This window comes from Eptesicus fuscus, chromosome 1 (genome assembly GCF_027574615.1).
Source record: "Eptesicus fuscus isolate TK198812 chromosome 1, DD_ASM_mEF_20220401, whole genome shotgun sequence".
In the NCBI taxonomy this organism is placed as follows: Eukaryota; Metazoa; Chordata; class Mammalia; order Chiroptera; family Vespertilionidae; genus Eptesicus; species Eptesicus fuscus.
Genome location: NC_072473.1, coordinates 55,080,568 through 55,096,078, shown reverse-complemented (window position 1 = coordinate 55,096,078; position 15,511 = coordinate 55,080,568). Strand labels below are relative to the sequence as shown.

At 37.0% G+C, this 15,511-nt stretch overlaps 2 protein-coding genes across 2 annotated transcripts in view; both read left to right on the top strand.

Moving 5' to 3' along the window:
• The window catches only part of HDAC8 (histone deacetylase 8), a 486,506-nt gene that overhangs the window by 249,796 nt on the left and 221,199 nt on the right, over positions 1–15,511 (top strand). The window lies entirely within an intron of this gene.
• LOC103300720 (importin subunit alpha-1-like) lies at positions 472–2,371 on the top strand. Its single transcript, XM_028134072.2, has one exon. It carries the CDS (start codon positions 529–531, stop codon positions 2,116–2,118), a length of 1,590 nt encoding a protein of 529 aa, XP_027989873.2. The 5' UTR covers positions 472–528; the 3' UTR covers positions 2,119–2,371.

Sequence of the window (15,511 nt, the reverse complement as noted above, 5' to 3'; positions counted from 1 at the left end):
GAAGACATTGGACCAATACCTCTAACATTCTGGAGAGAAAATTATTTTCAACCTTGAATTCTCAACCAAACTACCAATTAATTGCAAGGCAAAATACCCTCATTTTCAGACCTGCAGGGTCAGGAATCTTGGAATTGCTGTCCAATAAAATGAGGGCAATGAATCTGGAAAGAGGAAGTCCTATGATTCAGTAAACAGAGGATTCAATGCAAAAGGATTTCTCAGGATGATAGTGAAGGAAAGCTCCCAGATACTAGCTGTGCAGAAGGCCTAGAAATCAAACTGCCAAAATTGAAGGACTCCAAGTGAAGAGCTCTGAGGAGAAGATGGAATTCATGGGTTGCCTATTGTGGTTGACAGTACTGAGAGAAATATCACAGTTTTATAAAAGAGTGTGAGACACACCGTCTTAGGGCTGACCCGAGGTAGACGTTCTCAGAGCAACCGAACCGCAGCCTGTCCTCTGCTCACGGTCTCCTGTGAAAGCCTGAGCTGGCTGTGTGGAGCTTCTCCCTTTGTCTCATAACCATGTCCACCAACAAGAATGCTAATTCGCCAGCTGCCCACCTTAACAGATTCAAGAACAAGGGGAAAGACAGTACAGAAATGAGGCGGTGCCGAATAGAAGTTAATGTGGAGCTGAGGAAAGCTAAGAAGGATGACCAGATGCTGAAGAGGAGAAATGTGAGCTCATTTCCTTATGATGCTACTTCTCCACTGCAGGAAAACCGCAACAACCAGGGCACTGTAAATTGGTCTGTTGAGGACATTGTCAAAGGCATAAATAGCAACAATTTGGAAAGCCAGCTCCAAGCTACTCAGGCTGTAAGGAAACTGCTTTCTAGGGAAAAACAGCCACCCATAGACAACATAATCCGGGCTGGTTTGATCCCAAAATTTGTGTCCTTCTTGGGCAGAACTGATTGTAGTCCCATCCAGTTTGAATCTGCTTGGGCCCTCACTAACATTGCTTCTGGGACTTCGGAACAGACGAAGGCTGTAGTCGATGGAGGTGCTATCCCAGCATTCATTTCTCTGTTGGCATCTCCCCACGCTCACATCAGTGAACAAGCCATATGGGCTCTAGGAAACATTGCAGGTGATGGTTCAGTTTTCCGAGACTTAGTTATCAAGTATGGTGCAGTTGACCCACTGTTGGCTCTTCTTGTAGTTCCTGATATGTCATCTTTAGCATGTGGTTACTTACGTAATCTGACCTGGACACTTTCAAACCTTTGTCGCAACAAGAATCCTGTACCCCCGTTAGATGCGGTTGAGCAGATTCTTCCTATTTTAGTTCATCTCCTGCATCATGATGATCCAGAAGTATTAGCAGATAGCTGCTGGGCCATTTCCTACCTTACTGATGGTCCAAATGAACGGATTGAAATGGTTGTGAAAACAGGAGTTGTGCCCCAACTTGTGAAGCTCTTAGGAGCTACTGAATTGCTAATTGTGACTCCTGCGCTAAGAGCCATAGGAAATAATGTCACTGGGACAGATGAACAGACGCAGGTTGTAATAGATGCGGGAGCACTTGCTATCTTTCCCAGCCTGCTAATGAACTCCAAAACTAATACTCAGAAGGAAGCTACATGGACAATGTCAAACATCACAGCTGGTCGCCAGGACCAGATACAGCAAGTTGTGAATCATGGATTAGTCCCATTCCTCATTATTGTTCTTTCGAAGGCAGACTTTAAGACACAAAAGGAAGCTGTATGGACTGTGACCAACTATACAAGTGGTGGAACAGTTGAACAAATTGTATACCTCGTTCATTGTGGCATAATAGAACCACTGATGAACCTCTTAACTGCGAAAGATACCACGATTATTCTGGTTATTCTGGATGCCATTTCAAATATCTTTCAGGCTGCTGAGAAACTAGGTGAAACTGAGAAACTAAGTATAATGATTGAAGAATGTGGAGGTTTGGACAAAATTGAAGCTCTACAAAACCATGAAAATGAGTCTGTGTACAAAGCTTCACTAAACTTGATTGAGAAATATTTTTCTGTAGAGGAAGAGGAAGATGAAAATATTGTGCCAAAAACTACCTCTGAAGGTTATACATTCCAAGTTCAGGATGGCACTTCTGGGACCTTTAACTTTTAGACTGTACAACTGAAACATAAAGCTGTTTGTTGTGTACTATGTTTGGTATAAGTATGTCTTACTGTTTCTCTACTAAGAAGTCTTTTTAAATGTGGTTTGTTATTGTAGCACTTTTTACAACAAATCTATACTTGAACAGTTCCAAACTGTACATATTGTATGAAGCTTCCATTCTCAGTGAGTTTCTTATGTCTATGTGGAATTTCATATCTTGCAGTCTCCTGTAAATAAAGATTAAATTCCACCACTTAAAAAAAAATAAAAGAGTGTGAAATGAGTTAGTTATAAGTACATAGAAATGGATACACATTAGTGATAAGTACATCGAAAGCTAAGCAACAGATGCAAGGTGAGGTAATTATTAATTCCAGAACAAAAGTTTTCCAAAGAAAAAAAGTAATCATACTATAACACATGACTCAGCTCTGAACAGTACTTGTTGTCAAAATAATTTATACGCTGAATTGTTAATTTAGCAAAAAATTATAGGATAATTAGATGGGCAATATGAGATAAGGTGAAAATGTGTGTAGATTGATGTGAGACAGGACTGAATCTTTTTTTTTTAATGAATCTTTATTGTTCAGATTACAATTGTTTCTCCTTTTTCCCCACATATCTCCCCACCACCCAGTTCCCACCCCCCCTCTGCCCTTACCTCCCCCCCCGCTGTCCTTATCCATAGGTGTATGATTTTTGTCCAGTCTCTTCCCATACTCCCCACACAGACACCCCTTTCCCCCTGAGAATTATCAATCCACTCCCATTCTATGCCTGATTCTATTAAGTTCACCAGTTTATTCTGTTCCTCAGATTTTTAATTCACTTGACTTTTAGATTCACTTGTTGATAGATATGTATTTGTTGTTCATAATTTTTATCTTTCTTCTTCTTTTTCCTCTTTTTAAAGAATACCTTTCAGCATTTCATATAATGCTGGTTTGGTGGTGATGAACTCCTTTAGCTTTTTCTTATCTGTGAAGCTCTTTATCTGCCCTTCAATTCTGAATGATAACTTTGCTGGGTAGAGTAGTCTTGGTTGTAGGTTCCTGCTATTCATCACTTTGAATATTTCTTGCCACTCCCGTCTGGCCTGCATGGTTTCTGTTGAGAAATTAGCTGATAATCGTATGGGAGCTCCCTTGTAGGTAACTAACTGTTTTTCTCTTGCTGCTTGTAAGATTCTCTCTTTGTCTTTTGCTCTTGGCATTTTAATTATGATGTGTCTTGGTGTGGTCCTCTTTGGATTCCTTTTGTTTGGGGTTCTGTGTGCTTCCTGAACTTGTAAGTCTATTTCTTTCATCAGGTGGGGGAAGTTTTCGTTCATTATTTCTTCAAATAGGTTTTCAGCATCTTGCTCTCTCTCTTCTTCTGGTACCCCCATAATTCTGATGTTGGTTCGCTTGAAGTTGTCCCAGAGGCTTCTTACACTATCTTCAACTTTCTGAATTCTCTTCTCTTCATGCTTCTCTGGAAGAGTGTCCTTGGCCTCTTTGTATTCCAAATCTTTGAGTTGATTCTTGCAATCCTCTAGTCTGCTTTTGGGTCTCTGTATAATATTTTTTATCTCAGTCAGTGTATGTTTAATTTCTAGTTGGTCCTCATTGAATTTATCGGCCTTTTCCATGAAATTCTTGAAAAACCTTATAACCGTGGTTTTGAACTCTATGTCCAGCCGCTTGTTCTCCTCCATTTCTTTGGTTTGTGATCTGTTTCCTTGCCTTCTCATATTCTCTGCTTCCCTAAGTTGGTAGGGTAGTTTTGTGTACTAGGTGTCCTATTGGTTCAACGGGTCAGCCTCCCAGTTACTTGAGGTGGACACTCTTGGTGTACCCTTGTGTACTGTGTGTCCCCCAGCAGGAGCTACAGCAAGGGCTAGTTTTCTCCTCCTTTGCTTGGGCGGTTTTGGAGCAGTCTGACTGGAGCTGCAGTTGGTTAAGCTGCTCCAGAACAGGCCATTTATATGCAAAAGCCGCTGTGTGGAGCCGGGGCAGGTTTGTAGAATGTGCGGGGCGGGGCCTCAGGGTGGGGCCTCAGGGCTGGGCGGGGTCTCAGGGCGTCACTAGGCTGGGGCGTGGCCAACGGCAATGGCTGCCATCAGCCGTCTCTGCCTTTCCACGTTTCCAAGTCCCTGCGCCCCCGCGCTCCAGCGCAGTGAACAATGATTGCTGGGCGCACCACTGCAAAAAAGTCACTCTCACTTTCCGACCCGATGGCCGAGAGTCCAGCTTCTCCCCGTAGGTGCCTGGGTCCCCCGAGTGTCCCCAGAAACTGGATTTCAGAGTGATCGGGAGCTTGTCTCCCTGCGGGTTGAAGAAAAGCCGCGTACCCAGCCGCCCGCCACCGGCCCGATTCGCGTGCCTCCGTACCTCAGCTTTTCAGCGATTGTGCTTCTTTCTCTTCTTAGTTGTAAATCTTCCACTCAGCCAGCTTTCCCGTGGTTCTGGGTGGTAGACGTTTTTGTCTTTTAGTTGTATTTTTGAAATTGTTGTGTGAGGCAGCAGATTAGTTGTTTAACTATGCCGCCATCTTGGTTCCTCGAGGACTGAATCTTAATATTCCATAGAAGGAAGTCATAGAGCATATCAAAAATTAAAAAACAACTAGCAGACTTCTTGTGTTATTTGAACATATAGGGGGAAATACCAGAAGCGGCTAAAAAAGTGAAAATGTATTTGTTTCTGGGAAGTAGAAATTGAAATGGAAAGGGATAAGGTAAAAAACTGTTGTGTGTCATAAAATGTAGGTAACATTTGACTATATACACTATGTGCATTTTATTAAACTACCATATTGATAAAAATATAAATTAAATAAGTAAAATTTTAGGGTCAGATTTAAAGGTGTACTATGTAATCCTAGTCCATATGCAATGCCTATTATAATAAACTGTTAAAGGAAAAAACAGTTCATGGTACAAATAAAAAGATACCTAACTTTTTAATGGTAACAAAGCTTTATGTCATTTGTATTTGCCCTTGTCCCACTCCCACACCATCTGGGCAGCAGTCTTGAAAACAGTAGCCTATGTTCCTAGTGTGGGACCTAAAACATGGTTCCAAGGGGGGAAACAGAGTAGATCTTATTTGAAAATTATTGTGTAGATTTATTCTAACCTGCCAAGGGCTACCTGAATGACAGATGCCTGGCACTCATCTCTGTTGCACCTAACTTGGAATTTAACCAGGCCAGAAAATTAGTAGGCATAGCTTTAAAATATCATAAAGTAAATGAACAACTCACAGTTGCCTGAAACAAAAGATGACAATTGAGACATACAATAGAAAATCTAAGGCAGGCTTGGGAAGAAAGGCCAAGGAGAATATTTCTTTGGAAAATGAAGGCAATTAAAAGCACCCATGTATCGGGAAATGTCCAGGGCAACTAGCATGCTCAGGAAAGACCCAAGAGGACCTATTTTGTTTGTCTTTTTTAAAACTCCTGGCATTCAAGAAAATATCTTAAAACACTAGTAACTCACTAGAAGCTGCAGGTACAAGGTAAAATCAATTGGCTTGAATTATCCAGTCCAAGGGACAGAAACAAAAAAGAATGAATAAAAGTGAACAGAACCTAAGGGTTCTGTGAGACACCATCAACTGGGCCAACATACACATTTATGGTAGGTAGTCCTATAATGAGGGGAGAGAGAGAAATTCAGAAACAATATATGAAGAAATAATGGCTGAAAACTTCCAAAATTTGATGAAAGGCATTATCTACATCATTCAGTAAGCTCAAGGAATTCCAAGCAGGATAAATGCAAAGAGAGCCACACCAAGACTCATTATAATCAAGCTGCTAAAATACAAAGAGAATCTTGAAATCAGCAAGAAAGAAGCAACTAGTCACATACATGGAGTCATCAATAAGATTAAAAGCTGATTTCTCATCAGTATCCATGGAGACTAGAAGGCAGTTGGATGACATATTTAAAACACCAAAAAAAAAAAAAAAAAAAAGAAATAAAGAAACCTGTCTGCCACTAATTTTATATTCACTAAAGCTCTCCTTCAAAATTAGGGGAGAAATTAAGACATTCCTATATAAACAAACATTGAGGGATTTTGTTACCACTAAATCTGCCCTAGAAGAAATGAAAGGACAATAGAGAGTAATTTGAAGCTATATGAAGAAATAAAGATCTCCTGTAAAGGAAACTACATGGGAAAATATAAAGGCTACTATTATTGTGTTTTTGGTTTGTAACTCCATTCTTTATTTCCTCATGACATAAAAGATAAATGCATGAAAAAATTATAAATGTGTCATTGTGCACATAAATTTGTGGCAAAAATACAAAGAATGGGATGTGAATAAATAATAGAGTTTTTATATACTGTTGAAATTAAATTGGTATCAGTTCAAACTAGATTGTAAGAAAATTTAGGATGTTAAATGTAATACCCATGGCAACTATAAAATAAATAGTAAAATGGAAGATATACTAGTAGCTCCTTATCAGTAAACACTTTAAATAAATTGATTAAAGTCACCAATCAAAAGGCAGAGATTAGCAAGTATGAATTTTAAAAAGAAATTGTGGTCCAACTATATGCTGTTTATGAGAAACTCACTTTAGATAAAATGAGACAAGTAGGTTGAAAGTGAAAGGATGGAAAAATTGTTTCATGCAAATGTTAATCAAAAAGAGCTGAAGTGGCTGCATTAATATCAGACAAAACAGATTTTGAGTCAAAAACTCTTAAAAGAGATAAAGAAATAAAGTATATATTAGTAAAAGTATCAATTAACCAGGAAGATATAACAATTATAAACCTATATGCACCATATAGAAAGTAAATATTTACAGAATTGAGAAGAGAAATAGTTCTACTATAATGATTTGAGACTTCAGTACAATATTTTTAAATAATGGATAGACCATCTAGACATAAGAACAATAAGAAAACAGAAGACTTGAATAACATTATAAACCAATTAAACTAAATACATATATACATTCCCCAGGATATATCATATTTTAGGTCACAAAACAAATTTCAATAAATTTAAGAACATTGAAGTCATATAAACTGTCTGCTCCAACCATAATGGAATAAAACTAAAAAAACAACAGGAAGAGAATTGAAAAGTTCAAAAATATGTGGGAATTAAGCAACACACTTTTAAAACCATCAGTTGAATAAAGAAGAAAACACAATGGAAATTAGAAAATACTTTGCATTGGATAAAAATAAAAACTTATTAGATGCAGCAAGAGCCATTATCAGAATAAAATTTATACCTGTAAATGTTTACATTAAAAGAAAAAGATCACAAATCAATAACCTACCTTTACACCTTGAGGAACTAGAAGAAAAAATATAACCTAATCTAAAACTAGCAGAAAGAAGGAAATAATAAGGAAGAGAACAGAGATAAATGAAATGGAGACTAGAAAAACAATACAGAGAATCAATAAAACCACAAGTTGATTCTTTGAAAAGAACAACAAAATTGACAAACCTATAGTTGGCTAATAAAGAAAAAAGAGAAAAGATGCAAATAACTAAAATCAGAAATGAAAGTGGGAACATTACTACTAACGTTATAGAAATAAAAACAGAGTATAAGAGAAAACAGCAGTTGTATGGTAACAAATTAGCCTAGATAACATCAATAAATTCCTAGAAACAAATAAGTTACCTAAATTGACTCAAGAATAATTACATCTTAACAGATCTATAACAGTAAATAAATTAAATTAATTAAAACTTCCCAACAGAGAAAAGTGCAGCAAGAGCCATTATAGACCATAACTTCCCTGATGAATTCTACAAAGCATTTAAAGAATTAATACCAAGCCCTCTTAAACTCTCCCAGATAATTGAACAAGAAAGAAAACTTCCAAACTACAAGGCCAGCATTACCCTAAAACCAAAACCAGATAAAAACATCACAAGAAAATTACAGCCAAATATATCTAACTAGAGGCCCAGTGCACGAAATTTGTGTACAGGGGCATGTGTCTCTCAGCCCAGCCTGCACCCTCTCCAATCTGGGACCCCTTGAGGGATGTCCAAACTGCCTGTTTAGGCCCGATCCCAGTGGGACAGTCGGACATCCATCTCACAATCCAGGATTGCTGGCTCCCACCTGCTTGCCTACCTGCCAACCTGATCACCCCCTAACCACTCCCCTGCCAGCCTGATTGATGCCTATCTGCTCCCCTGCCAGCCTGTTTGCCCCTAACTGCCCTTCCCTGCAGGCCCGGTTGCCCCCAACTTTCCTCCTCTGCCGGCCTGGTCACCCCTAACTGCTCTCTCCTGCAGGCTTGATCACCCCCAACTGTCCTGCCTTGTAGGCCTGGTCCCTCCCAACTGCCCTCCCCTGCTGGCCATCTTGTGTTCACATGGGGGCAGCCATCTTTGACCACCTGGGGGCAGCCATCTTGTGTATTGGAGTGATGGTCAATTTGCATATTACTCTTTTATTAGATAGGATGATTATAGATGTAAAAAAATCCTTTAAAAATACTAGCAAACTGAATCCAACTGCATTTTAAAATGAGTATACACCATGGCCAAGTGGAAATTATCCTAGGTATGCAAGGATGGTTCAACATAAGAAAATCAATCTATATAATACACTACATTAATTTAACAAAGGAGAAAAGCCACATGATTATCTCAGTTGATGTAGAGAAGTCATTTGACAAAATCCAACACCCTTGTATGATAAAAGCATTCAGAATGCTAGGAATGGAGGGAAACTTCACATCATGAAAAAGGGTATTTACGAGCTAACATCATAGTCAGTGGTAAAAGACTAAAAGCTTCCCCCCTAAAATCAGGAACAAGATACCCACTTTCATCAATGCAATTCTACATTGTACTAGAATTTCTAGCCAGAGAAATGGGACAAGAAAAGGAAATAAAAGGTATAAAAATTGCAAAACAACTAATGAAACTCTCCCTATTCACAGATGACATGATCCTTCATATAGAAAATCCCAAAGAATTCAGATGAAAGCTACTATAGCTAATAAATAAATTCAGCAATTTTGCAGATAACAATATTTACACACAAAATCAGATATGTTTTTATACACTAGTAATGAACAATCCAAAAAACATTTTAAGAAAACAATTCCATTTACAATAGCATCCAAAAGAATAAAGACTCGGAAACAAATTTAACCAAGGAGGTAAAAGACTGGTACACTGAAAAACTACAAAATATTTGCTTAAAGAAATTTAAAAAGACCTAAATAAGTGGAAAGCCATCATATGTTCAGACATTAGAATAATTAATATGTCAGTACTACCAAAAGTAGCCTATGGATTCAATGTAATCCCTATCAAAATCCCAGCAGCCCTTTTTGCAGAAATGAAAAGATCAATTCTCAAATTCAAATGGAATTCAATAGACTCCAAATAACTAAAACAGTCTTGAAAAAGAACAAAGTTAGAGGACTCACACTTCCCAATGTCAAAACTTACTACAAAGATACAGTAATCAATACAGTGTGGTATTGGCATAAGGATGGATATATAGACCAATGGTATAGAATCATGAGTCAGAAATAAACTCATACATTTATGGCCAATTGATTTTCTACAAAGGTGCCAAGTCCATTTATGGGGAAAGATTGTCACTTCAACAAATGGTGCTTGGACAACTGAATATTCATATGCAAGACAATGAAGTTGGACCCTTACCTCATAACATATACAAGAATTAACTTAAAATAGATCACCAATCTAAATATAAGACCTAACATCATAAAACTGTTAAAAGAAAACAAAAGAGATAAATCTTCATGACCCTGTATTTGACAGGGAATTCTTAGATATGGCAATAAAAGAAAAATAGATAAATTTGACTTCATCAAGATAAAAAACTTCTGTGGATGAAAGGACATTATCAATAAAGTGAAAAGGAAATGTACAGAATGAAATAAATATTTGAAAATCATATCTGATAAATATTTAATATCCATAATGTATAAAGAAGTCCTACAACTCAACAATGAGAAGACAACCCATTTTTTTAATTAGCAAAGGGATTAAATAGACATTTCTGCAAAGATGACACACAGATGGCCAATAAGCACATGAAAAGATGCTCAACATCACTAATAATTAGGGAAATGCAAATCAAAACTGCAATGAGATCTCAACTTCACACCTTTATAATAAAAGACATTTAACATAATAAGCATTAGTGAGGATGTGGAACTTTTGTATATTGATGCTGGGAATGTAAAATGCCACAGCCACTGTGCAAACATTATTCACAATACCCAAACCCATTATAACATTATTCACAATACCCAAAAGGCAAAACAACCCAAAGATCCATTACCAGAAAAACAGATAAACAAAAGTGGCACATCCATACAATGAAATACTATTCAGCCATAAAAATAAATGAAGTTCTGATACATGCCACAACATGGATGAACCTTGAAAACATTATGTTAAGTGAAATAAGCCAAACATAAGAAGGCAAATAATGTATGATTTCACTTACAGTACATGAAATGTCTACAATAGGCAAATTCATAGAGACCAAACATAGGTTAAAATTTACCAGTGATTAGGGAAAGAGGAACTGTGGAGTTACTGCTTAATGGGCACTGAATTTATGTTTGGAGTGATGAAAAAGTTTTGCAAATAGATAGTGGTGCTATTTTCACAATATTGTGAATAAACTTAATGCCATTAATTGTACACTTAAATGGTTTCTATGGCATATTTTGTCATATATTTTATCATTATATAAAAATTAAAAAATAAAGATAGACCATGTCGTGAACCATAAAGAAAACCTCAACAAATTTAAAAGAAGGAAATCATATAAGGTATATTCTCTGACAAAGATGGAATAAAAAAGAAATAAATATAAAAAGGATAACAGGATGATCTCCAAATACTTAGAAACTAAAGAACACACTTCTGAATTACCCACATGTCAACGAGAAAATGTCAAAGGAAAATTTAAAAATTACATTGAACTGAATTAAATGAAAATATAAGATCAAAATTTGTGGGACACAGCTAAATCAATACTGAGAGGAAATTTGTAGCACTAAATCTTTAATTAAAAAAAGAGAAGTCTCAAATAAATAATTTGTCACCACTTTAAAACTATAAAAAGAGAGTAAAGTAAACCCAAAGCAAGTAGAAGGAAGGAAATAAGAAAGAACAGAAATAAATAACATTTTTAAAAATAATAATAATATAGAAACTAAATGAAACAAAAAGTTAGTTCTCTGAAAACATTAATGAAATTAACAAATTCCTAGCAGGACTGACAAACAGAAGATAAATTACCAATATCAGAAATGAACAAACCTTGAAGGCATCAAAAGGATAATAGCAGAATTACATGTAACAGTGTTACCCAGATAAACTTGACAATTTAAATGAAATAAACTACTTCTACAAAATCCAGAATCTACTGCAACTCAGCAAATATAAAATTAATTGAATAGCCTATAACTAGTAAGGATATCAAATTTGTAATTTTTAAATTACCAAAAAACAAACTCACCAGGCCCAGAAGTTTTCACTAGAGAATTCTACCAAATGTTACACCATATACAAAAATAAACTCAACATGGATAAAACTTAAACATAAGAAGGGAAGCCATAAAAATCTTAGAAGAATCCATAGGCAGCAAAATATCAGACATATCTATAGCAATATCTTTACAGACACATCTCCTAGGACAATGAAAACTAAGGAGAAAATAAATGAATGGGACTAAATCAAAATAAAAAGCTTCTGCACAGCAAAAGAAACCATCAAAAAAACAACAAGAAAACCCACTGCATGGGAGGACATATTTGCCAATGTTATCTCCCATAAGGGTTTAATCTTCAAAATTTATAGGGAACTCATACAACTTAACACAAGGAAGATAAACAATACAATTGAAAAATGGGCAAAGGCCCTAGACACTTCTCTAAAGAGGACATACAGAAGGTCAAGAGACATGTGGAAAAATGCTCAAAGTCACTGATCATCCAAGAGATGCAAATCATAATGACAATGAGGTACCATCTCACACCTGTCAGAATGGCTATCATCAAAAAATCAACAAACGACAAGTGCTGGCGAGGATGTGGAGAAAAAGGAACCCTCGTGCACTGCTGGTGGAAATGGAGACTGGTGCAGCCACTGTGGAAAACAGTATGGAGTTTCCTCAAAAAACTAAAAATGGAACTCCCATTTGACCCAGTAATCCCACTTCTAGGGATATATTCCAAGAAACCAGAAACACCAATCAGAAGGGATATATGCACCCCTATGTTCATAGCAGCAAAATTTACAATAGCTAAGATTTGGAAACAGCCTAAGCGTCCATCAGCAGATGAGTGGATTAAAAAACTGTGGTATAGCTACACAATGGAATACTATGGAGCTGTAAAAAAGAAAGAAAGAAAGAAAGAAAGAAAGAAAGAAAGAAAGAAAGAAAGAAAGAAAGAAAGAAAGAAAGAAAAAAGAAAGGAAGGAAGGAAGGAAGGAAGGAAGGAAGGAAGGAAGGAAGGAAGGAAGGAAGGAAGGAAGGAAGGAAGGAAGAAAGAAAGATCTCTTACCATTTGCAATAGCATGGATATACCTGGAGAGCATTATGCTAAGTGAAATAAGCCAGTTGGAGAAAGATAAATATCACATGATCTCACTCATTTGTGGAATATAATGAACAACATAAACTGATGAACAAAAATAGATACAGAAAAATAGAATCATCTAACAGACTAACAAATGTCAGAGGGAAGGCAGGGGAGGGTGGGAGGAGGGTAAGAGATCAACCAAAGGACTCATATGCGTGCATATAAGCATAACCAATGGATACAGACAGTATGTGTGTGAGAGTATGTGCTGGGGGAGTGGGAGCAGGTACGGAGAGGTCAATGGCGGGGCGGGGGGGGGGGGAGGAAGGAGACATATGTAATACTTTCAACAAAGAACTCTTACCATTCGCAACAGCATGGATGGACCTGGAGAGCATTATGCTAAGCGAAATAAGCCAGCCAGAGAAAGATAAATATCACATGATCTCACTCATTTGTGGAATATAATGAACAACGTAAACTGATGAACAAAAACAGATCCAGAGACAAAGAAGCATCGAACCAGTGATGGGCAACCTTTTGAGCTTGGTGTGTCAAACTTCGCCAAAAAACTGAGCATAACTCAGGTAGTGTGTCACTTTGAGGAAAACACTAACTCCAAGACTCTAGTCGCAAATGTTTCATCCTCAGGAGCAGCAAATGTTTCATCCTCGGCATGCGGCCGCGTGTCATCAGAAATGGCTACGCGTGTCAGTGCTGACACGCGTGTCATAGGTTCGCCATCACTGCTCTAGGACCTGTATCTGTGTAGAAAGTGCTTCGGCATATGTCTGAGATTTTGCTGCCTGTGGATTCCTCTAGCATTTTTATGGTTTTCCGTCTTATGTTTAAGTCCTTTATCCATTTTGAGCTTATTTATGTGTATGGTGTACGTTGGTGGTCTAGTATCATTTTTTTGCATGTATCTGTCCAATTTTCCCAGCACCATTTATTGACTCCATTGTATGTTCATGCCTCCTTTGTCAAATATTAATATTACAGCATAGTGGTTTGGATCAATTTCTGGCTTCTCTATTGTATTCCATTGGTCTATATGTCTGTTCTTGTGCCAGTATCAGGCAGTTTTGAGAACAGTGGCTTTGTAATACAGCTTGATATCAGGTATTGAGATCTCACCTACTTTGTTCTTCTTTCTCAGGATTACTGCCGTTGTTCAGATCTTTTTTTATTCCAGATGAATTTTTGGAGAGTTCGTTCTAGGTCTGTGAAATATGCCGTTGGTGTTTTAATGGGGAGTGCATTGAATCTATAGATTGTTTTGGGTAGTTTGGACATTTTAATGATGTTGATTCTACCAATCCATGAACATGGTATGTTCTTCCATCTGTTTATGTCTTCCTCTATCTCTTTTTTCAGTGTCCTTAGTTTTCTGTGTATAGGTCTTTTACTGCCTTAGTTAAGTTTATTCCTAAGTATCTTAATTTTTTTGGTGCGATGGTAAATGGGATTGATTTTTTTAGTCTCTCTTTCTGTAAGTTCACTATTGGTGTATAGAAATGCCATAGATTTCCTGGGGTTAATTTTGTATCCTGCTACATTGCCGAATTCATTTATTATGTCTATAATTTTTTGATGGAGTCTTTATGGTTTTCTATGTACAGTGTCATGTCATCTGTGAATAAGGACAGTTTCACTTCTTTTCCAATTTGGATGCTTTTTATTTCTTCTTCTTGTATGATAGCAATGGCTAGTACTTCCAGTACTATGCCAAACAGGAGTGGTTAGAGTGGGCATCCCTGTTTAGGGAAAATGGTTTTAGTTTTTGCCCATTGAGTATGATGTTGGCTGTTGGTTTGTCATATATGGCTTTTATTATGTTGAGGTATGATGCTTCTATTCCCACCTTGCTGAGAGTTTTTATCAAGAAAGGGTACCAACACACTCTATTGAGAGGCTGTCTTGACTCCATTGTATGCTCTTGCTGTCTTTGGAAAATATCAATTGAGCATAATGGCTTGGGTCGATTTCTGGGTTCTCTGTTCTTTTCCAATCGTCTATATGTCTGTTCTTGTGCCAGTACCAGGCAGTTTGAGAACAGTGGCTTTGTAATACAGCTTGATTCTGATATTGTGATCCCTCTAACTTTGTTCTTCTTTCTCAGGATTGCTGCAGCTATTTAGGGTCTTTTTTTTTTATTCCAAATGAAATTTTGGATAGTTTGTTCTAGGTCTATGAAATATGCTGTTGGTATTTTAATGGGGATTCATTGAATCTATAAATTGCTTTGGGTACTATGGACATTTTAATAATGTTGATTCTAGCAATGCATAAACATGGTATATTCTTCCACTTGTTTATATCTTCCTCTAGCTCTTTGCTCAACTTCCTGTAGTTTACTGAGTACAGGTCTTTTACCTCCTTAGTTAAGTTTATTCCTAGGTATCTAATTTTTTTGTTGCAATGGTAAATGAGATTGTTTCTTTAGTGTCTCTTTCTGTGAGTTCATTATTGGTGTATAAAAGCCATAGATTCCTGGGTGTTAATTTTGTATCCTACTACATTGCCAAATTCACTTATTAAATCAACTAGTTTTTTTATGGAGTCTTTAGGGTTTTCAATGTACAATATTATGTCATCAGTGAATAGTGACAGCTTTATTCTTCTTTTCCAATTTGGATGCCTTTTATTTCTTCTTCTTGTCTAATTGCAATGGCTAATACTTCCAGTACTATGTCAAACAGGAGTGGTGAGAGTGGGCATCCCTGTCTTGTTCCTGTTCTTAGGGGAAATGGTTTTAGTTTTTGCCCATTGAGTATGATGTTGGCTGTAGGTTTGTTATATAAGGCTTTTATTATGTTGAGGTT

Excerpts from the sequence above, each read along its gene's own strand:
- LOC103300720 (XM_028134072.2), top strand. The coding sequence starts at position 529 with ATGTCCACCAACAAGAATGCTAATTCGCCAGCTGCCCACCTTAACAGA.